The sequence below is a fragment of the Saccopteryx bilineata genome, chromosome 2 (genome assembly GCF_036850765.1).
Source record: "Saccopteryx bilineata isolate mSacBil1 chromosome 2, mSacBil1_pri_phased_curated, whole genome shotgun sequence".
Lineage (NCBI taxonomy): Eukaryota > Metazoa > Chordata > Mammalia > Chiroptera > Emballonuridae > Saccopteryx > Saccopteryx bilineata.
This window is the reverse complement of record NC_089491.1, coordinates 95831735-95856052: the sequence shown is the minus strand read 5'-3', so window position 1 is coordinate 95856052 and position 24318 is coordinate 95831735. Positions and strand designations below refer to the sequence as shown.

The following is a 24318-nucleotide window of genomic DNA, read 5'->3' as shown; positions in this document are numbered from 1 at the left end:
GTGCATTTATCCGTCCCACCCTAAAGGCCGGTCCGTGAAAATATTTTCTGACATTAAACCAGTCCATGGCCCAAAAAAGGTTGGGAACCACTGTTCTAGAATATAAATTATTAAAATTGACTAAGCATGAAGTGAAAAACTAATTTAAGGCCCTGGCCAGTAAGCTCAGTGGGAGAATGTCAGCCCAGCATGTGGAAGTCCTGGGTTCAATTCCCAGTCAGAGCACACAGGAGAAGCGACCATCTGCTTCTCCTTCCCCTCCCCCCTGCTTTTCCCCTCCCCTTGTCTCTTTCTCTCCCCCTCTCTCTCTCTGTCTCTCATTCTTGCTCTCTTCTCCTTCTACAACCATGGCTCGATTGGTTCTAGCAAGTTGGTCTCAGGCACTGAGCATGTCTCCATGACCTCTGCCTCAGGAGCTAAAAAAATGGCTCTGTTGTTGAGCAATGGAACAATGGCCCCAAGATGGGCAGAACATCGCCCCCTAGTGGGCTTGCTGGGTGGATACCGGTTGGGGCGTATGCAGGAGTCTGTCTCTCTGCCTCCACTCCTCGTACTAAAATAAGAAAATAAATTTAAAATAAAATAATAAAAGTAATCTTAGAAGCTGAAAGGGTAGTCAAAAATGTACAACTTTATAAAGGACTTATGTCCAGTTGTTTCTTGTGTTGTTTTTTTAATGGCGATATTTCACTTATTTTTCAATGCTATACAGATATATATCAAAAATATTTATTGATCACTTAGTATTTATAAGATGTCATATTAGAGCTATGTCAGTCAAGGCAAATCAGATATTTATTTTATCCTTATAGAAATTTAAATTATCCATTTCTATTTGCTTGACAGATATATTTCAGTTTATAATATACTGTGCTATTAAGATCACTCCAGTAATAATACACATTTTTCTGGGTATAAAGCAAAGCAAATTAGCTTCAGTTTTTTAATTGGCAGTGAGAATAAGGACAAAGAAGTAACAAAATTTATTGCATGTTTACTGTGAGCCAGGAATTGTTCTAAGTACTTTCCATTGATTATCTCATTTAATACTCAGAACATCCTTTTGAGATAGGCACTATTATCACAACCATTTCACAGGTGAGGAAGTTATAAATTATTAAATTATTAAAATAAAAGCAAAAAAAATTAACTTAAGTAATTTGCTCAAGTTCACAGCCAGTACTTGGCAGGGTCAGGATCTGCATCCATGCAGTTTTACTACAGAGCTTACATGTTTAATTGCACTCTTGCCACTGACAGCTGTCACAGAAAACCACAGAAAAATCTTCATTTTTATTTTTAACTTATGATATTCATTGTAATTTTGTTCTTTTTTATCTAGGCCATCAGGACCTAGTACCTTTGTTATCCCAGTATTCCATTAAAGCACAGTGCTGTGGACTCAGAGAAAGTTCACAGACAATATAGCTAAAGCAGCAGCATTCCTCCTCTCTTTCCTCCCCTTCACTGACTCTGTTATGAGAAACCAGGAAAAGAAATGAAGATACTATGTAACACTTGTCTCTACGTGGTAAAAAACCCATCATGTAATATATCCCTGCTTTATGTACCAAGAAATTATAGGTACAAATGAAACATAGGTCCAAAGTAACATGTATATAAGGTTTTTGTCTATAAAGATTAAAGAATATGGATTCTAACAGATCTATCCCATAAACCCAAAGGATTCTCCTTAAATCCATTTTTAATATTTTTAGATCCCAAATCTACTGTGGGAGAGAAAAGAATTCTGAACCCCTCTGTATCTAGTCTGCTGGCTGAAAGTAACACGCAGTAACTCACCACTCTGTGCAGCGTCTCAGAGCCCCATGTCTTATGGAGGTATGGGGTTTTTGGAACCCCATCATGCCCTCTTATAAAGCCATTCTCTGTGAGAAGGAATGGGTAAAGGAGGCAAAAGGAGCACCAACTACAACAACAGAGAGTAACTCTAAAAGGTCAAAATTAAATGTCCCCCAGATTGTAACATTTTCAAGCATGAGGTCTTATGGACTTGCCCTCTATTCCCCTGGAGACTGTAACAGGTATTTAGAAGCAGGTGACCTCATTCAGAGCATCCAATAAAACCTCCACCTGGGAGAAGCTGCAGGGACTAGAGCCCCAGTTAATCAGTATTGTGAGTCAGGTTAGAGGTTTAATTAGCACTGTGGTGTCTATCGAAACACCTGAGGTATGAGTCAGCCGAGTGATTCAGTCCAAATTTATGGAAATCTCTGTGGACGAGGACTTTAAATCTGCACTTCCAGCTTGACCAGGCGGTGGCGCAGTGGATAGAGCATCAGACTGGGATACGGAAGACCCAGGTTCAAGACCCCGAGGTCGCCAGCTTGAGTGTGGGCTCATCTGGTTTGAGCAAAAAATTCACCAGCTTGGACCCAAAGTCGCTAGCCCAAGCAAGGGGTTACTCGGTCTGCTGAAGGCCTGCGGTGAAGGCACATATGAGAAAGCAATCAATGAACAACTAAGGTGTCGCAGTGCACAACGAAAAACTAATGATTGATGCTTCTCATCTCTCCGTTCCTGTCTGTCTGTCCCTGTCTATCCCTCACTCTGACTCTCTCTCTCTGTCTCTGTAAAAAAATAAAATAAAATAAATAAAAACATAATTAAAAAAAAAATCTGCACTTCCATAGGCTTACCAGATGATTCGCTACTCTTCCCCAGGTTTTTACAAAACATCTCCATTGAGGTATAATTAATACACAATAAACTTCTCATGTTTAAAGTGTATAATTAAGTTTTGATAGATGTACACAACTATGAAACCATCACCACAATAAAAGTAGTGAATATAGCCATCACCCTGCAAATTCTCCTGTGCTTCTTTGTAATCCATCGCTCCTGCTTCTGCCACTGGTCTGCTTTCTATCACTATGGATTAGTTGCATTTTTGAGAGTTTTATATAAATGGAATCATTTGGGAACATTCATAAGCTTAGGCTTAAGACCACCATTAAAGAAAAATCTACATTTAAGAAAAGTTTTTGGACAGTGGAAAGTGATGTTTGTAAGTGAAATGAATTGATATGTACATTTTTTTATATTACTTTTATCCTCCATGACTGGTCTTTTTATATGAATTTCTATAATATTTTGAATTATTATTCAATAGTATAGCATATATAAACATGAAATGTTTCTTTTTAAATTAAAATTTTACTAATGTTTCATTTTTATGTCCAAAAGATATTGCCTGAACCCAGAGTTGTTTCACTTGACTTTGTTTGCTTTTGTTTTTGATCATTTTACAGAGCATACAGGATTGGGCAATGCAGGGATGTCAAAGTATTTAGGCTGATATCCTTGGGAACTGTAGAGGAGATCATGTACTTACGACAGGTATACAAGCAGGTAAATATATTTCCCTTCTTCTAATTAAAAAAGTCAATTTTTGCCTGTCTTTAGAAATTAGGAACAAATTGTGTAAAAATATGTTTTTTTAATTTTATCCTAACTATAAAATGGCATTTAATAAGATTATGAAATATGCTCTAGAATATACTTCTTAGGTTCCTTATATTTTAGAGATGAAAGTTTCTTAGAACAGTACTTCTTAAACTTTAATGTGCACATGAATCAACTAGGGATCTTTAAAATACAGATTCTGTGGAGCCCAAGATTCTGCATTTTTAACAAGCTCCGAGGAGTGCCAACACTACTAGTCTGTAGACCAGCAAGTCACAATTTCCAAAGCTGTGGGCCAAGACATAATGGTGTGCCACAAATGGCATACAGGTGCCCTGAGACATTGATCCCACAACTCGGAGCAGCAGGATCATCTAAGCCAGCTTCCAGCCTTGAGTAACAGCCTCTGCTTACTCCAGATAGATGTCCATGTGTTACCGTTTTCTACATATGCCATGACATGAAGAAGAGTGAGGAGCAATGCTATAGAGATAGCTAATGCAGCCATTTCATGTTGTACAAAATGAAACTGGGACCCAGAGCCCCCCAGTAAGTAGACTTGTAGGAGTCAAGAAGCACAAGTGTCCTCGTGCGCTGGTGCTTGTAAGATTCATCTAAAATTGCATTAACTTTTCAATATCCTTAGGGTATCAGTTACTATCCCACTTATGTTTCTAAATAAACAAAGATGATTTAGTTTCTAACTGCTGACTTGAGAAGATCTGGAATGAGGTTCAAGTTTAATTATATGTAAATGTTAAATTTGAATTACTCCCTATACATTGAGTTGGCATCTCTTTAAGAGCAAACATCTGTCACATGTGGTGGTAGTTAACCTAAGAATGATACAATCTTAAATTAATGCTGTTTTCTTAATTCTAAAAATAGAATTGTACACAGCAGTTTTTGTTTTTTCTTAAAGTATTTAGCTCCATAGGAAGCCTTTCATCTTTTTGTTCCTTGGTATAACACAACTACTTAAAAAACTATTTTTAGACATACTTAAACAATCTTGGAACAAAGTAGGATATTATTTTTCTACTTAGGAGCAGCTCTTTAGAATAATGTCTTAGCCTATCACAAGTAAGAGTCTTTCCTCAATCATGTCATTAGAACATATATACAGATGGGCAAAATCAGGTTTACAGTTGTTTGTATGGAAAATAATACAATAATAACTAAGCAATAATACAAGAATAAGCTGTTTTGTGTACTCACAGCTGTAAACCTACCTTTGTCCCACCCTGTATATTCTTTTTAACTATCCATCTGACTCAATAATGAAATAAAACGGCCTGTTAGATAATGTATATTATATAATATATAATTTTAAAAAGCTTCAGAAGATGAGGTTTATATAAGTTTTTAGAACTTTATAGGATCTAGTTACTTATTAAAATATTTTTAAAATGTGGGCCACTTAGGGAAGATTCATATAAGTCAGTAGGCACACATAAAAATAGGATGGCAGTCTTGTGAAGAAAAGGCACTAAATGTGATTTAAAGATTGATTGGAGTTTGAATCAAGGGTGCACACTCTAGTCTCCCAAATGTTCCTCAGATCTTTTGGGGAAAATATCCAAAAATGACATTTATGGAAAATACTGTAAAAATGTTGGAAAGCAAGGAGTTTTCTCTGTGGTCCAGAAGTTATAAAGAACCCTGAAAGACAAAAGGCAGTTGGGATCAGATTAGAGGAAGAAACCAAGCTAAACTCAGGAAAAGGCTACTGAGAAAAGTAGGTGTAACTTCTGGATATTGCAAGCTTAGAGTTATCAGATACTAAAAAATAAGGGAGTTTGTGGGTAACTCTGGTACCTGCTCTTTGGGGTATCATTGGACCTCACAACGTGGTTTAACGCTTACAGTATTATCCCATTGGACCAAGCTGCAGCCAACAGAGGTGTCTTCTCTAGAGGAACAGTAATTAGAAATACTGGAAGCAGAGAAGCAAGACAGAACTCCAAATCTTTGCTGAAATCAAGAGGAAAGTTCCACTTATTACCCAGAAGATTAAATACTTGCAACTCTCCCACTAGGAATAATCACCACTGTAGGCTAACATAAGCATGTAAAATACTTGAAGACAGATGAATAGCCAACAAAAATAATTATTGGACAGTTTAGTAAAGTAAACACTGATAATGACTCTCAAAGATATAAGGTTCTAATCCCTGGAACCTGTAAGTGTTACTTTATATGAGGAAAAGGTATCTTTGCAGATATGATTGAATAAACTGTTTTTGAGATGGAGAGCTTAGCCTGAATTATCCAGATGGGGCCTAAATCACAATTGGCCTTGTAAGAAGCAGAGACCCCGAGAGGAGAAGATAAGGCATTGCAAGCACAGGGGCAGACTGGAGTGGTGTCATCACAAACTGAGCAGTGCTGGTAGCCACCAGCAACTGGAAGAGGCAAAGAAGAACTTCTCCCCTAGTGCGTCTGGAGAGAGCACGAAGCTGCCAAAGCCTTGATGTCAGACTTCTGGCTTCCAAGCTGTAAGAGAATAAATTTCTGTTTTTCTTTTTGTATTTAAACTACCAAGTTTATGATGATATTGATATTCAAACTATCTCATTTTTTAACCAGTGAGAACCCTTCCTTTTTTTTCTTTTTTCCTTTTTTTTTTTTTAAGTGAGAGGGAGATAGTGAGACAAACTCCCACATGCACCCCAACCGGGACCACCTGGCAACCCAATCTGGGCCCAATGCTCAAATCAACCAAGCTATCCTCAGCACCTGAGGCCAACACTTGGGCCAACCAGGCCACTGGCTGCAGGAGGGGAAGAGGGAGAGAAAGGGAAGAGTGAAGGGGAGAGAAGCAGATGGTCACTTCTCTGGTGCACCCTAACTGGGAATCGAACCCAGGACATCCTTATGCCAGGCCGATGCTCTATCCACTAAGCCAACCAGCAAGGGCCAGTGGGAATCCTTTCAAGGTGGCTTCTGTGTCATTTTGAGAAGCCTCTATAATTCTTTTTATACTGTTTTACTGTAGTGAACTGAATAATGGTCGCCCAAAAAGGTTCATATCCTAATCCCCAATGTAATCACAAAGATGCTTGAGGGGAGGGGATTAGGAAGGTCAAACAAAGAGGAAGACGTGAGGGCAAAAGCAGAGGGTCAGAAAGAGTGATATAAAGATGACACGCTGCTGACCTTGAAAGTAGAGGAAGAGGTCATGAAATTCTTAACATGATGGATATTCCTTCTTTTTACTTATTGCGTATCTTGTATATTGTGAAGAAATCCAAGCATATTTTAGCCTTATGTGTTTTTTTTAAGCTAGAAACTAAGCTATATTTTCCAATTACTGATTTTCCCCCTACCCTCTTGAATTCTAATATGATTTTTTTAAATATATATTGTTAGCCTACAAATGGATGCATTGGGCCTTCACTTTTACTGGGACTACTCTGGAAAATTTAAATAAAAAATAATGTGCCTTTTATAAATTTTGTGATAAAACTTTGATATAAAACTTATAAAGATTCAGATTTAATGCTTATGAATAACTTTGGTAATTAAATTTAGTAGTTGTGCAGTTTGACAATACAGTGTTTAAGGTAATGTCAAGTAGCAAGGGTAAAATCACCAGGCAACTAGGCCATCAGATGCATCAATTGCTATAGTGATTCTATAGTCCCAGGACTATAGCCCACATTTCTGGGACATTGATATTGAACTGATTAAGCTGATTTGTTGATCCATAACTTCTTCAAACTGAGATCCCAAAAGTCATGTTTTAAGAAGACCATCCTGGGTCCTGGCCAGGTAGCTCAGTTGTTTAGAGCATCTTCCCAAACGCCAAGGTTATGAGTTCAATTCCTGGTCAGGGCCCACAAAGAGGCAACCAATGAATGCATAAATAAGTGGAACAACATATCAATGTTTCTCTCTCTTTCTCTCTCCCCCTCTCTAAAAAATAATAAAAATAAAATTTTTAAAAAGAAATATCTTGGAGGTGAAAAATTATTACAATCATAAATTTTGGATTCAACCCAACCCAGGTATAAATTCTAGAAATGACAGTTCCTAAGTGAGTAGCTGTAGACAGGCACTTAATTTCTCTAAAACTTGTTTGTTTATTTCTAAGACCAACTCGTTTCTTTATTTCTGAAAGGGAAACAATAATATCTTATAAGGCTGTAAGGGATTAAATGAGAGAATGTAAAAATGCTACCCATGTGGTAAGTATTCAATAAATAGCAACTATTATTAAGAATAATTTTAGTTGCCTAGAGTAATTTATTCCATTGCAAATCAACTTGGATGATAATCACAATAATGTATGATTTCTCACTAATCCTTCTATCAACATTAGACTGAGGCTGTTTTTTATTCTGTGCATTCTTTGTTTCTTCCAATAAATTTTAAAGTGTACATGAGATTAATCAGATTGTATTTACATTACACTAGTGAAGTAGCCAGTAAATAAAGAGACAAATTAATGGAGAATATGTCCTTAAAAGTCACATGTCAGTATTCTTTCTATAATCAAAATTGTTTCAAAGATGCAATGTTTCTAAATAGTAATTTGGTTCTTGCTGGTACTTGACAGTGTAACCTGGCTACAGTTATCATATAATTACCTCAGATTATAATTTAACTTTGGTAAATTATAATTTACCTCAGATTATAATGTAATGATTATTTCTGTTAGTTTTAGTAGTTCCTAATGTAATGAGTCTAGAAAGGAGAACAGTATATCCAAATGTATGCCTATATTAAACATTTCATGTCAGGTGCATAGTCCTTAGAGATGTGATCTTGACTAAGTTGATAGAAACAGATAACATAGGAAGTGTAAGATCCCTTCTTCAATAAGACTGGTCAGATTATTATTATTTTACTATAATGGCAACATCTGCTAGGGAATTAAAATAAAATTTCCTCTCTAAGGAGAATCTGCCTCTCCAGCTGAAGCTTGTATATACATGGAATGCCAGGAAATTCTGACATATTGTTAGAGCAAACACTTCAAAAATATCTTGTGTTTTTCTGTTTTAGCAACTTCATTGTGTGGTGGTTGGAAGTGAAAATGCCAAGCGATATTTTGAAGCAGTTCAAGGATCAAAGGAGCATCGAGGAGAGCTTTTTGGGGTCTATAATCTCTTCAAACTAAGGGCCCAAGGGTCTTGTCTTACAAAGGACATCCTGGAGGTGTGAAATTGTCCTCTGACCTTTGTAGTAATACTATAAACATGGTTTTGTCCCTCAGGAAACTTGAAATATAATTGCTGGTGCCTTTTTAGAGAAATTTTTGGTTTTCTTCATAAAAAAATTCCTTATGTTTAGAATTTTTGCTTTTCCAAAAATAAAATATGAATTATTGTTCCTCTAAACTAAGATTTCCCCATGCATAGTTATAATGTGCACACACAAATATAGATACATATACTAGATAGTGTACCCTCCAGCACCATTTTCAGACTGGAAAAGAGAAGTTTATTGTTTTGAAACAGCTATTGAAGTCAGGAACTAAATAAATAAAAGAAACTTTACTAAATAAACAAAAATATAAAATGTATTTTTATTAAAAGTTACCAAATATTCCCTGACATGCACTCTCATATCTCTTGGAGATTTTTGTGTTTTGTTCCCAATAAAAATTCCATACCAGCATTTCATACCCTCCCAGTTGTGTTCATCGTCAGCATGCAGATGTTCTTATTCTTCAAACAGGATATTTATTTCCTTTTTAAAAATCTTTTAAAATTCTTTAATATAAAAGACTCCAAAGGATATATTTTCTGGTTGATATTGATATGAGTATCATAAATGCTTGGACTATCATCTTTTTCAACCCTCCTTTACCCCATCATATAAGTGATGAAAGTAAGTCTTAGACTTCAGGATATTTTCTTTAACTTCCAGGACTTTGTAATAAAACCTTTATATACTTTGTTTATTCATTAGGTGTCATAAAATAGTTCAAGAAACAATTGGTCCCTGTCAAAGAACTTAGACCATCTTGATGGGAGGTGGGAGAGAATATTTACATAATGAACATGTAACATCAGAAAGCAAGTAGCAATATGAATCTAAACTAATACTAATAAGTGTTTAGATGGATGGTTAACAGAAAGGTGTATATTATTTGTATCCTGTGAATGTTACAACTGTTATATCTGGTGTGTGCTGCTGAGTTTTTATTTTATAGTAACTTTTATTCTGAGTTTTTATTTTATAGTAACCATTTGATTTTTTTCTTGTTCTTTAATATGCTATTTCTTGTTATGGGCTTGTTTTTCCCATTTCTTTTCTCTAAATCTATTAGCCTTGTTTGCATGTCTAATATTATATCATTATCTATAAAAATATATTAGCATTATATTACTTACTCTTTTTTCTGACATAATTTACTTCTCTGTCTTATTAGAATAGCCACCTACTCCTTTGTTATAAAGTATTAAGTAAGACTTATCAGTATGACAAGTTATTAAGTGGAAATGCCTCTTGTCCTCTGGTTGTCCTAAGTATAAGTCTGTCTTGTTTCTTCTGCAGGAGTGTTCAATTTATTAATGACAGGACTCTCCTTGTCCTATTTCTTTGTGGTCCTTGCTAGGCAACATCTTTGGCACTTAGTTATTAAAATTGAGTTATAATTGCTAGTTTATTGTCAGTCAGAATTTAAAATTATTCACGCTTGGTTAAATTTATGCTGCTTTTAGCCAAATGATGTTTTAAAATATTAGTCCATGCCCTGTATAATGAAAGTATATATATATATATATATATATATATATATATATATATATATCATAATGTAAAAGAACAATTTCACTTCTTGTGATACATTTTAATATTTAAAAGCTGTAGAAATCCCTTTATAATGTTTTAAGATGTAGAAATCTGAACTTATTTTTTTAGGAAGAGAGATGGGAGGAGGGGAGGAGAGAGATGAGAAGCATCAACTCTAGTTGCTTCACTTTAGTTGCTTATTGATTGTTACTCAAGAAATGTGAATTTTTAGAACATTTTAAATCTGATGATTTCTAAGCAATTTAGTTTTATTATTGACTTTTTAAATCTATATCATAGTTTCTCTTTAGACTTAGATATTGAGAGTTTATTTCACAAATATTTATTAAGTATATATGAAGTGTCAGGCACTGTTCATAGAACTAGGCATACAGAAATGGATAAAATACACACAAATAAAATCCTGCCTATAAAAATATTTACATTCTATTTAGGGAAGAGAAATAATAAGCAGAGAATAATAAGTGAAACACAGAGTAGATTATGATGATAGGTTCCAAGGCTAAAAATACAGCAGGTAGAAGATGACTGAATTTGGGGGATTTAACACACAGCAGTGTTTATAGTCAACAGTACTGTGTTGTATACTTCAAAATTGCTATGGGACTAGATCATAGATGTTCTCACCACACACACACACACACACACACACAAAATAATAATTATGTGACATGATAGAGATATTAGCTAAAGCTACAGTGGTAATTATATTGAAATATATTAATGTATCAAATCAACATGTACACCTTAAATGTGCACAGCGTTATATGTACATTGTATCTCAATGATTAAAAAATGAGAGCAGAAGCCCTAGCTGGATAGCTTGGTTGGTTAGATTATTGTCCCAACCACAGAGGTTGCCGGTTCAATCCCCGGTTGGGACACATACAGGTATAGATCAATGTTCCTTTCTGTCATTCTCTCTCTAAAATTAATAAATAAAAATTTAAAATAGGCCCTGGCCGGTTGGCTCAGTGGTAGAGCATCGGCCTGGCATGCAGGAGTCCCGGGTTCGATTCCTCGCCAGGGCACACAGGAGAAGCACCCATCTGCTTCTCCACCCCTCCCCCTCTCCTTCTTCTCTGTCTCTCTCTTCCCCTCCCGCAGCCAAAGCTCCATTGGAGCAAAGTTGGCCCGGGCACTGAGGATGGCTCTGTGGTCTCTGCCTCAGGCGCTAGAATGGCTCTGGTTGCAGCAGAACGATGCCCCAGATGGGCAGAGCATCGTCCCCTGGTGGGTGTGCCGGGTGGATCCCGGTCGGGCACATGCGGGAGTCTGTCTGACTGCCTCCCCGTTTCCAGCTTCAGAAAAATTAAAAAAAAAAATTTAAATTTAAAATAATATAAGAGAACCCATTTTTTTAAAAATGAGAGCAGGAAGGGAAATAGGGAAACTGTCTAGGAAAAACATTTACATTTTAAGTGGAGCAGCCAAGGAGAAGCTCACTGCCAGGTTGCATTTGACCCTTTGAAGAGACTAGGGAGGAAGATGTGATGTAGACAGAGGAACAAATGCCAAAGCCCTGAGAGCAGGGAATGGGCAGCGTGACTTCCGAATGGAAGGGGCAGAGTGGCTGGCGTGAAGTAAGAGATAGTGCCAGAGAGATGATAGGAAGCGGGTCATACAGGAACTTTGACTTTGAGGGGGAAAAAAGCAATTAGAGGGTTCTGAACAGAAGAATTATATAGGCTTGTTCATGTTATCTAGATTAACTATTAAGAATTAGACTGTAGAAGCATAAGGGTAGAAGCAAGAAGTGAGGTAGGAGTAGGTAATGCAGTAATCCAGCCCAGAAATGATGGTCATTTGCGCCAGGATGATAGCGGTGATGGATCGGATAGAGGGCATGAGAAAAAGAAAGGAGTTGATGATGACTCCAAGGTGCTGGGCTGCACTACGACAGAAGACTGTAGTGGCCATTTATGTATCACAAAGGGGTTCTGATTGCCTGAGAGCTTTCCTCTGCCCATTGGATCTGTTCCAGTCGTGTAGCTTCTATTGAAAAGATAAAAGGCGGTCCTCGGAAGGAGGCTCCCTACTCCTTTGCAGTAATAGCCTCTAGGTAGTGGAAGAAAAATGGCAGTTTAGGAACTGTTTATCATTCTCTAAAGGGAAGTTCTCACTTGTTGCCCTGGATACCAGGTGGCTGGAACCATGCCATTGGTGTGTCTGTGGATTCATAAGTTGGACATGTAACTCAGTGAGGGTAGTATTATTTCCCCTTGTTCTATCAACAAAGCTTTAAAAGAGAAATATATTAAATTCCTTTTGAAGGAAAATTTAATATTCTAGAGTTTAGGTAAGTAAATACTTCTGCTAAATGATATACCAAAAGCTTTAAATGCATAAATACTCTCCCAAAAGATGCAGCAAACCTATTATAAGATTAAGACCTTTTTAGTTTCATATTAGAATGGACCTTTTTATTATTTGTGTCTGCTATATCTAAGGAATCAATAAGCATTTTAATAAAAATGAACAGTAAGTACACTAACAATGTAGGCTAGAATGTCATATTCCTAGTACTCAACATAATCTGTGCTATTTGAAATGTAGACAGCATGTCCTCACTATAATTATTATATAAACATGGTTATTGTTGCATCATTACTTTGTATAAAATCATTTTTCCACCCTGCCTCACCTACTAGAGCTTTTAATGGAGTTGTCTGAAAAACTATTAGTTTTCCATCTGATAAAGAAAGCTTTAAAACAAGAGTACTTTATGGGCCCAGCCTGCTTTTGCTATGCTATTCAACTACCTAAGAATTAAGGGTATTTTAAAAGATTATATAAAGACTATGTAAGTTCCTTAATTAGCAAATTGAAAAATAACATTAAGGGAACTGAAGCAAGCTGCACTCAGTTTTTCTTTGTTAACTCAAAGTTTTAGCATACCATTGCTATTTTTTTTTCCTGTTTTTTTCTGAAGCCGGAAACGGGGAGAGACAGTCAGACAGACTCCCCGCATGCGCCCGACCGGGATCCACCTGGCACGCCCACCAGGGGGTGATGCTCTGCCCACCAGGGGGCGATGCTCTGCCCCTCCGGGGGTCGCTCTGTTGCGACCAGAGCCACTCTAGCGCCTGGGGCAGAGGCCAAGGAGCCATCCCCAGCGCCCGGGCCATCTTTGCTCCAATGGAGCCTCGGCTGCGGGAGGGGAAGAGAGAGACAGAGAGGAAGGGGGAGGGGTGGAGAAGCAGATGGGCGCTTCTCCTGTGTGCCCTGGCCGGGAATCGAACCTGGGATTCCTGCATGCCAGGCCGACACTCTACCACTGAGCCAACTGGCCAGGGCCACCATTGCTATTTTTTATGTTGGTTTTTTTTACCCCATATTTTACACAGTATTTGCATTCTTTATAGAGAGAAGGCCAAGTGGAAGCAGGGGTCATGACAGCTACAACGTGGCTGAAAGAGGAACCTCAAGTACGCAAAGCAGAAACAGTAAGCACAGATTGAATCTGTAGCCCAGAACCCTAGAAATCATGTACTGTGACAGTTTCAAGTTTACTTTCCTTTTTCCTAAATTTTTCAGTGTGTAAAGAAAAAGTCTTTTAAAAATAAAGTCACGGACACAAAGTCAGAGGACTGTCAATAAAATTAATAATTATGGCTAATTTAACATTTTCTATCATAAGAACACATTCAGGAGCATACACCAGGCATTTTTATCTAGACTGGAATTTTAACTAAACCAAACAGTAAGTCCAAAATGGAATTTACTGTATAGCTGACCAATCCAAACGAAACAAATAGTTTTTACTATACAACAAATTAAATGGGAAAATAGGAATGTAGATATATTTTAAAATATTAAATCCAAACATCAAAATTATTCTCTTTAAGTAGATATATTATTTTGAGTCCTTGATCTTATAATCATTTTAATAGTTTGTCATCTCATATACTACAAAATCAGTTTTTGTTATCAAAGGACCTTTTTAAAAGTAAAAAGCATATATAGAATACTTTTTTTGTTATTGCTGGGTTTTTTCCTTTTTCTTTTATATAAATTTATAGTAGGCCAATGATTTGGAGTATGGGGTATTTTTCTAAATTTATAGCAATACATGAATAACAAGTGTTGGCAGAAGTATTACTAGATAATACTTCTCCCAAAGTTTTTCTAATAAAGCCTCAGTTTTAGATAACTGAAGCTTATTATTTCGCTCTGACTGATATAAAAAAATTAAATACTGGATTTAAGTTTGTAGCTAATTTTGTTTTAAAGTATCTTCAATATTTTCTTTATATCTGGTTGTCAAAACCCTATTTGACATTTTTATTTTTAATCGATTAGAACCATTTTCTAGTGGCGGATTCTTTTCTTTGTTAACTCCCATTTGCTTCCTTCTTAAGGAGGCATCTGCTGGGCTACGGAAAGAATGAGTTGTGTGCCTTCACTCTGTGGCCAGAATGGATCCCTGTCTCTTATCAGCTGACTACTCAGCTCTGTCCTTTTCTTACAAATAATTTGGTCATGTGGTATTTTAGTTGAAATTTTATTTTTTTTGAAAATTTATTCAACTTGAAAAGAGAAAAGAGTGTACCAGACTATTATAGTAAATCCTTTACATTTGTTTATTAAATGTCCTTTTACAAAATACCATGTAATACAGAAATTATCTTTCCAAATTTAATTCCTTTCCAGTGTGATAGATTTGATGTCATTATCTTGACATTTTCTAACGTGTGTCATTGCTTCTATAGCCTAGAGGGCCAGACTGTCAAGAACAAGAGCACAGAGGCCCAGAGCAACCCGCAGAACCACTGGCGAAAGAAGCATGTGGTTTTTGCAGTGATTTCAGTGATGATGAAGTGGTGGACAACTCAAGGCTGAAGTCTGTTAAAAACAAAGCATCTGACTCCAGTAAAGCTGCAAGTACCCCTGGACAGCTTACCTTACTCCAGTGTGGTTTCTCTAAATTGCTTGAGATAAAGCATAAAGCAGTTGGAGAAAGTGATGAAAATATTGCATCTGATGATGAAAGTTCTGATGAGCAGCCTGCATGCCTTTCGGCGGAAACCAAAGATGTTGGTTATCAGCAAAGTCAAATCTCTCCTGTTACTTCAAAACATCAGAAATTAGCTAACATCCTAACTCCATATGAAAAATGTATTTTTGGTAAAAGTGAAAATATTTTAGAACAGACTATTTCTTCTGAGTCTGAAGATGAGAAAAAATCTAAAATGACAACTGACCACCATTGTATTTTACAGAATGTCGCAGAGTCAGAAGATAGTGATGTCATCTTTCCCACACAATATACAGCCCAGAAATCCCCTAAAAATAGCGTAAGATTTAAGCCACCTAGGGATAGATCTGAAGATTCTGAAACAGAAAATCCTGGAAAAATAACAAATAATGGTGATGATAGCAAGACCGATGTCAGAGGAAGTGGACTAATTTCAAAACAATTAAGTCATAAGAGCATGACTCTGAAGTCTATCATGAAAAGAAAAGGTAGTAGTGATATTAGTGATGAGTCTGATGACATTGAAATTTCCTCCAATTCAAAAACAAGGAAACAAAGAGCTACTAGTTCTTCCAGCTTTAAGAGAAAAAAGGAAAATAAAAAGAAACGTGACACTTTTCCTAAAACAATGGAGAGAGCAAATCAACAGTATGCAACAGATAAAGATTGTCATTCTTGGCCTCCTGATTTCTCATCCTCAGATGACGATTTTTCTGTGAGCCATGTCAGTTACTCTAAACAGAGGCATGGACCAAACATTGTAAAAGGTAGAATTAGTTTCTCTTCAAAGCTGTCTCACCATAATAGCACTTTTGTACCAAGAAAACCAATGAAATTTTCAAATGAGAGCGTTGTTAGTCAAGAGAAGATGTACGAATCAATGGATAAATTTCTAGGTAACTGCCGATGTTTTCTGAAAACTTTTTCTTATGTATTTGTTTTGTGAAATCAATTAGTTCTGTAAGAGATTCTTAAATTAGCTTGTAAAGTAGCTCTCTACAATCAAGATGCTACATGGAGGCACAGATGAGGAACTGGGTGGGTGGCAGGACAAGAGAAGACCACCGGGGTCAAGATAGAGAACCACGTCATTCCTCCAAGGACCCTTACGTGTGCTCCATCTGAATCACACCTCCTCCACTCCCATAAAAACTAATTATTCTAACTTTTATAGAATTACTTTTTTGCATTTTTATGATTTTATCGTACAGATGTCTATCCCTAGATATAGTTTGGTCTCATTTTTTTAAAAAAATTTTATATAGTCTCTTTTATTCTATAGTATTCTTCCTTCACCCCTTCCATTTCCTTATGATTTACCTGTTGATTCACCTGGGCCATCTATAGAGTTTTCCCCAATTTGAATTTTGCTCATTGTGTTCTCTTGGTGCCTCTATTTCCTGCAAATGAGAGGTATCTATTTGATACCTTTGATAAGACAAAATCAGTGTTTGGCAAGACTGGGAAGCACAAAATGTTTGCTGATCTCTACTTTCTTGGCCATTGATGCTTAATGCCTATAACTATTTAATCATTCAGAGTAGCAAAATATTTTCTACTTCTTTTATTTCCGTTTTACTTGTTAGTTACAATGCTTCTGTAAGGACATACTTTCATATGTTGTTACTTACCCAATGGTATATATAGTTCACATAGAGAAGACAGGGAAAATATTTAATTCTTTCCTTACTAGTTTTTAGTATAATAAACTGATCCCCTGTCATCCTGGAGGGAATGAACTTTCTAAAAATTATTATGAATTAATTGGTTTAAACACATTTAATGGGGTCAGTCCATTTTGCAACTGGTATCATTATTGAAGCTCAACTCTGTGATCTTGGGACAGTGGTAGTCTTTGGACATGAGCATTTTGGTTCCTGAGACCCTTTAACATGATGCTTGTCATTTTAGATTGCTATCTGATATTATAAAATGTTCCAATATTACGTTTTTCTACCCCTAATAAGAAGTATTGGTTTCTTTTAGTGAGAAAAGATCACAGTCTATCACTAGGAATGATCATTGCTACCAATAGCTTGGTTATTATTTCTGGGCCTTTTCAGCAGACAGATTATTTATATATATATATATATATACACACACACACACACACACACACACACATACACACACATACACACACATACACACACACGCATTTATATACATATGTATATATTTATATGTGCATATGTATGTATATATTTACTTTTATATCTACTCACAAAAATTAAGGGATATTTCAAAATGAATATGAAGCTGTAAAATATCCCCTAATTTTTATATTTTATATATGATGATTAAATACTTCATGAGATTATTTTGATACTTCTATATTTATATTGATAATTGGAGACTATAGAGCTTTTACTAAACCTCTTCTAAATTGCATTTATATACCATTTCCTCTATAATGTTAATTCTGGTTCTTAAGCATATAAGGAATGATTTAATTGTCATGTCCCATAATTACTCATTTGTTTTATCTCATATTATATAAAAGTCATAAAAGTAAAAATACCAATATTACGACTGTGATTCCTGGAAACATGCTCTTCCATTTCTTCCTATATTTTAAATGGACATACTATGTTTACAGTATCAGGATATACAGACATTGCATTATATAATCTCTCCTCTTAGACTTAATTTATTCTTGGTTTGCTAGTAACTATAAATTTAATGCTCCCCATTCCTCTTTATATCATTGTTTCTCAAGTCATTTTGGTTTTCTGAAGCTTATTTTTAGCAGATTCTCAGGAAGTGCTCATGAGAATAACATTCCCTGAGATTTTTGTTGATGACAGTTTGTACCCATTATACTAAAGGTCATTTTTGCTAGATATAAAATCCTTGGCTCACATGTTAAGTATTTTAAATATGTAGCTTTATTTTCTTCTGGCAGGAAGTATCGTGTTATGTGTCTGTTTATTTGTTTTCCTAGGTGCTCAAAGAAAAACGCCTTTCTATTTTTGTCTTAGCTTTACTAGGTTCTGTTTTGGTATTTGTCTTAATCAACTCAGGCTGCTGTAACAAATTTATCATAGACTGAGTGGCTTAACATTTACTTCTCACAATTCTAGAGGCCAAGAGTCTCAGTCAGGGTCCTTTTCCTAGTTTACAGATGGCCCCCTTCTTGCTGTGTACTCATATGGTGGAGAGAAAAATCATCTCTCCTGTCTCTTCTTATAAAAGCACTAATCCCATTCATTTTGCCCCCCCCCCATGACCTAATGATTTCCCAAAGGTCCAACTGCAGGTACCATTACCCCAGGGATTAGGACTTTGAGATGGATTTGGGGGGGGGAGACAAACGTTTAGTCTATAGCAGTTTTGGTTATTCTGGGTCAGTATTCTCATAGTGTAGTTTCAACTTGGTTTTTATTTTAGGGAAATTGTGTTGTACTAGTCTTTTTAGTTACTTGTTCTATTTCTTTGCTTTGACTTTCTTCTTCAGGGACTCCTGTTTTTCAAATGTTCAATCTTCTTTACCTGTCCCCAGAATTTGTCACATTCTCTCAAATTCTTTTTTATATCTTTTTCATTTCTTTTTGCTTTTAAAAAATTTTCTTGTTTCTCTTAAGCATTATCTATTGTGTTCATTCCATCTTATCCTTCTTTCTTTTTTTTTTTTTGTATTTTTCTGAAGTTGGAAACGAGGAGGCAGTCAGACAGACTCCTGCATGTGCCCGACCAGGATCCACCTGGCATGCCCACCAGGGGGCGATGCTCTGCCCATCTGGGGCGTTGCTCTGTTGCAACCAGGGCCATTCTAGCGCCTGAGGCAGACGCCATGGAGCCATCCTCAGCGCCCGGGCCAACTTTGCTCCAATGGAGCCTTGGCTGTGGGAAGGGAAGAGAGAGACAGAGAGGAAGGAGAGGGGGAGGGGTGGAGAGCAGATGGGCACTTCTCCTGTGTGCTGTGGCAGGGAATCGAACCTGGGACTCCTGCACACCAGGCTGACGCTCTACCACTGAGCCAACTGGCCAGGGCCCATCTTATCTTTCTTATAGTTTAGTCTTCTTTTCTGAAATAATTTTTTAAAATATCTAAGTTTTTTCTGTGTTGTGCCACTCATTTTTAAGTTATTTTAGTTCTGATTTATGTTGTTGCTTTCTGTGTTTTATCATTTTCTTAAAGGCTTTTACCTCATTTTGAGATCAGTTATGATTTTAATCTGTGTTGAGAGCACATATATCTGGCATGTTTTATTGTAGAGATAAGTTCTGCTACTGCTTATTCTCTTTTATAATTTTATGAGATTTGACCTTCTGCTTATTTTTATAGTAATATTTTCCCTGAATTTTTTAAATGAGGCAGAGTTTAAGAAATTTCTTCTGTAAATTTACAAAGATTCATATCTGTGGTTTTTGTATAGTGTTTAAAACTGGTGTGATTTCCTGTCTCTATCTCTCTCCCCTGCTTTGCTCTAGACTGTCTTTTTCCTCATTTCTGTTCTTCCTGCGCACTTTTACTCCCTCTCAACAGTTTTTCCTGTTCTGTGGCCCTGACCTGGGAGCCCTGGTGGGCCAGTTTGGGAAGTTCCTAAGTGCTACCCTGCTCCAGCCCCTCGGACTTTCTTCCTCAGTCCCATGCACCTTCTCAGCTCAGCCTCAGAGGGTGGCGCGCCCTCCCAGACTCATCTGCTACCTCCAGCCGGCTCATTGTGCTTCCCAGTGAAGACCTGTGGGCTGTTTTGGGGTCTCCTGTTCTCAGATCTATCAGATGCCATTCTGTTGCTTCCTTCTTCCTTTGCTCAGGCCCTGATGCCATGCAGAGTGTGTAGCTATTGCTGGGTTTGCCCCACTTGCTGCCACTTTAGGGCTCATGGGTCTATCTTATCATCTGTTTTTGCTGTACGTGCTGTCCATGGCTTTGGTTTTGCTCTCTAGTTGCTGTCTATTCTCAGTAGGGATTCAGAGAGATGAAGAACTGCTTCCCCTGCCACCACCATCTGCTAAGACTCTATTTAGTGATTTTAAGAGTTAGTTCAAAAGTGTCTGACTCATTCCCAAAAAAATGTATGAAAGAAGCTGGTATATAAGCAAGAGTACAAGGATATAGAAACCTTAATCACTGTGATTAACTTATTTGCAAGTCAAGCTTTCTCCTGCAGTTGTTAGCAGTCTCATTTAAAAGTTCATGATTATATATATTTTGATACCCTTGAAACAAAGTGCTGGAGTAGCCTTTGGTTTGTGTGCTACGACTACATATTAGGTTTGAGGAATTATTGCATAAGCTATTTTTTTTAATCGGCTGAGTGTTTGTTTTTTACTGTCCAAAAGTATCAGTAGTGTGGAACTAATGCTATTTTACGTAAGGCATAAAATGTATGATCAAAATTGAAAAGTCCCAAGTAAATTTTCTTCCAGAAGACTCCTTTGAAGGTTTTAAACTGCTGCCATACATACTCACTGTTGCCTTGAAATCTAAGGAGGATATTGTCTTAGTTGCTCTTAAGTCATCTTATTTAACATCTTATTTTCGCGTGATTGGCCATTCTGCTTGAGCGAGGCTCAGGGCTGAAACAGCCAAGTGTGGAAGGTCATAATCGAGGTTCATTGCCAGAGCTGTTTGAGAGAGCTTTTGCAGACCTTAGTTCTAGCCTTCTCTTTTATGACCAAGTTTAAAAATAAATTATAGGTGCCTAGAAGCAAAGCAATAAAAAATGTAGCCATTTTCTAAATTTCTTTCAGATAAAAGCTGTAAGTTAATTTTTTCATTCCTAAAAAGCTTCTAATCTTGACATTCTCTGGGCATATGTACAAAAAATACGGAAGACAAACAGTAAAACGGAACAAAGCCAACCAAACAAAACTCCCTGGCCGTAACCCCCAGCTCCCACTTCATCACCGGGATCAAGTGCATGTTTAAAGAAGTGGGTGAGCTTAGCACTGCTCTTCACATTAGTAAACAATTTTTTAAATCAACTGGAACAACAAATTTATAGAAATGACCCTCCATCATGACTGTTCTGTTAGCCAAAATTCAGTTCAGGTTTAAGTCTAAAAATTGTTACCTAATTTTAGACATTCTAATACTGATAAGAGAGAAAAGTCCTTTCTAAGTTAACCTAGACCAACATGTTCGAATTCTTTCTCTTTTTAATTTTTTTTTAAAAAAATATGATGTTAAAAGACAAAGTGAATGTTCTTCTTGAAGATTAAAAACAAAACAAGCATGACTTTTTTAGTGTATTGCTGTTAATTTTTAAAGTATACATGGAACCCTATTTCTTCCTAATGAACTATCACTTAACAAGCATCAATTACCTCCTAGATGGTGTTCAGGAAGTGGCTTACATTCACTCAAACCAGAATGTGATTGGATCAAGCAAAGCTGAAAACCGTTTGAGCCGGTGGGCAGCACGTGATGTGTTTGAATTGAAGCAGTTTTCCCAGCTTCCTGCTAACATAGCTGTTTGCACTTCTAAGGTAAGAAGAACACAGGGCAATATCATCTTTAGTTTTATCTCATTTACACAGAAGTTACTTACTGTTATTTTCTTTAAAGACCCCTTTAAAAGTTTCTGCTAAGATTATAAGTGGCTTACAAGTAAGTGTAAAAAAAACATTATTTGGGGCACTGTAGTCACTGAAGATGTTTTATAGTAAAAGAAAAATATCTAAATGTCTAATAATACTGAGTTGCTTAATAGTTTTTCTCAATAAAAGTTTGCCAAACATAAAGAATCTAAAGGAATCATGCAATTAAAACCAAAATGACATATCCTCTAAATTTTTCATCTAAAATGAAGACATGCAAAAACTAGCTTAATATAGAATTAATGTTTTTAGCAAAAATAATTTATAATGTTAAAAGTAATAAAGCCCTGGCCAGATAGGTTAGTGGAGTGTTGTCCCGAAGCACAAAGATTGCCATTTCGATCTCCGGTCAGGGCACATACAGGAGCAGCTCGATGTTCCTGTCTCTCTGTCTCTCTCTCCCTTCCTCTCTCTGCAAAAAATAAAAAAAGTGATAAATACTTCCTATGGGCTCTTCTCATTTAAATTTCCTGTATATAGAAATAAGGCTTTATATAAATGTGATTTTTTTTTACACACAGTCACTTTCATCAAAGGTTTTTTAAAAATATTTTCTTTTCTTTGTCTTATTATCCTTTATTAATTCCTAAGAACTAAGTGTCTGAGAAGTAGTTCTACCACTTTATGTATAGGAGTTAAAAATACATACTATTCTACATAAAACTGTACTTTGTTTCAAGTTAACATTACTTTTAAGAAAGAAGGGAAGAAGATGTCTAACTGTCAAACTAGCTATATTTATTTGCACCTCATCTGGTTTGACAAAGGGTTTGGATTGTTTTAACAAAATCAGAATAGAAAATGAAATTCAGGACTAAGGGAAATATAAATTAAACTAGGAGTTCAAGAATGGGAGAAAGTTAGAATGCAAATATATAGGACATAATGTTCTTACCCAGACTTTTTTTTTTTAAGTAAAAATTTGTTTGAGTTGCCTGGTAGACAAAACAAAGGAAGTAAACAATTTATTTAGTGAGTTCTCAACTGGTGCATTTGGAAATGTGTGTGGGCAGTTTGGGTGGTCACAATGACTGAGTGCCCGACTGGCATTACTGTCTGGAGGCCAAGGATACTAAATGGCTGTTGTGGGCGCAGGGGGTAAGGAGAGGAGGACATCCCACTTGCCAAGAACTGTTTTGCCCAAAATGCCATAACACCCTGCTGAGAAACACTGGGCTAAATGGTTGTCCTGGAGTGGGGGAATATACCAGCTCTTCTGAAGAGGAGAAAAGTTTTTCCTAGCATTTCATATGAAGGAAATTTGTCACTTGGGTTTTAAATGAGCACCACTGAATAATCATTCTAGCTAGCAGAAAGTTGCCTTATAATGAATATCCTTAGAGTAAATGTAGCAACGGACTTTGAAAGGCCGTGCTTTTAGTATTCTTTAATGTAATCCAAAGACCCAGTGCCAAAATACAACTCATGAAAACATTCTTTCATGGCCCAAGTATGCTGCTTTTTATTCTCACTCGATCTAGAAGTGTACTGTCTCAACCAACACTATGGGCAGCATTTCTACAGTTTGACTACCTTTTAGGAGCTATCTGCAAAAGATAGGCAGAAATATGCTGGGTTTGCCAGAAATGTGCTTTATTAGAATGAAGAGCATATCAGTATATTTTAAAAAGACAGCCAATTCTATTAGCTTTTCTTTTTTAATGCCCTTTTATAAATACATTTAATTAGGAAAAAAAGTAAGATAGCTTGTCAAACCTCTGTAGTAGATGTTAATGAAATAATTTAGATAATTAGTCACTAGTTTATTTAAATATTTTTCAGAGAAGAAATTTATAGGCATATGATTTCTCCCCAAACAGACCTGAGAAACCACCCCTTGACATGAAAGCAATTAAAAGTCCCTTTGGAACCTTCTCAAGGAAAGTTGTAAAAATGAAAATGCTGCAAATACACTTTGCCTTTAATTGGTGGGGGGTGGGGGGCGGGGGGCAGATGGGGAGGGTGTTTCTGTATTTTTATATTGGCAATACCAATAGTTTTCAGCCTTCTTCTGCCACAACATTCTTCAAGTAGAAAGCACGGTCTCATCAGAAACCTTGGTTCTTCACAGTGATATTTCTAAAGAGGGATATTTCTTACCAGGAAACAAACAGGAGTATACGTCCGCTGGGGTTTCTCATAAGCCCTTTGAGGCTGTGTATCTCCCCCATCACATGTAGACCAACTTAGTAGACCTTTTTCAGGGAATAGGAAGAAATTTGTTGTTTCATGACTAAATTGTGATTGGTGTAAAATATTCACCAAGCAGGAGGTCCAACTCCTGGCACCAATGTTTGCAGGCCAGGTACTGTCTGTGGAAACATGTTCATTTCAGTGCCAACTCTTTAAATCAATTCTTGATGCAGTGACATTCCAACAGAAAAAGATTCAATCTATCAGGTTTGACCTATACCATTTAATACATCAGGTTAATAATATAGCTGAACTTTAACATTTTGGAAGTTGTAACGTATTAACTATATACAAAAATCGCTCAAAGACAGTATTATAAACTTACCATTAAAAAAAGAAAGATTTTAGTTGTTATATGAAAATCAGAGTTTTCAAAATAGATAGTGATCATACATATTTGTGATGTT

The 24318-nt window shown here is 36.4% G+C and overlaps 1 protein-coding gene across 3 annotated transcripts in view; it reads left to right on the top strand.

The window, feature by feature from the left end:
- ERCC6L2 (ERCC excision repair 6 like 2) overlaps positions 1-24318 on the top strand; it is a 134059-nt gene that overhangs the window by 73425 nt on the left and 36316 nt on the right. For 2 of the 3 annotated variants that reach the window (XM_066257416.1, XM_066257418.1), the window contains 5 exons: positions 3273-3372; positions 8437-8589; positions 13557-13637; positions 14904-16065; positions 21453-21607. In XM_066257416.1, coding sequence (XP_066113513.1) covers positions 3273-3372; positions 8437-8589; positions 13557-13637; positions 14904-16065; positions 21453-21607 — 1651 coding nt within the window. The remainder of the gene's footprint in view (positions 1-3272; positions 3373-8436; positions 8590-13556; positions 13638-14903; positions 16066-21452; positions 21608-24318) is intronic. The other variant, XM_066257417.1, reaches the window with a different exon arrangement.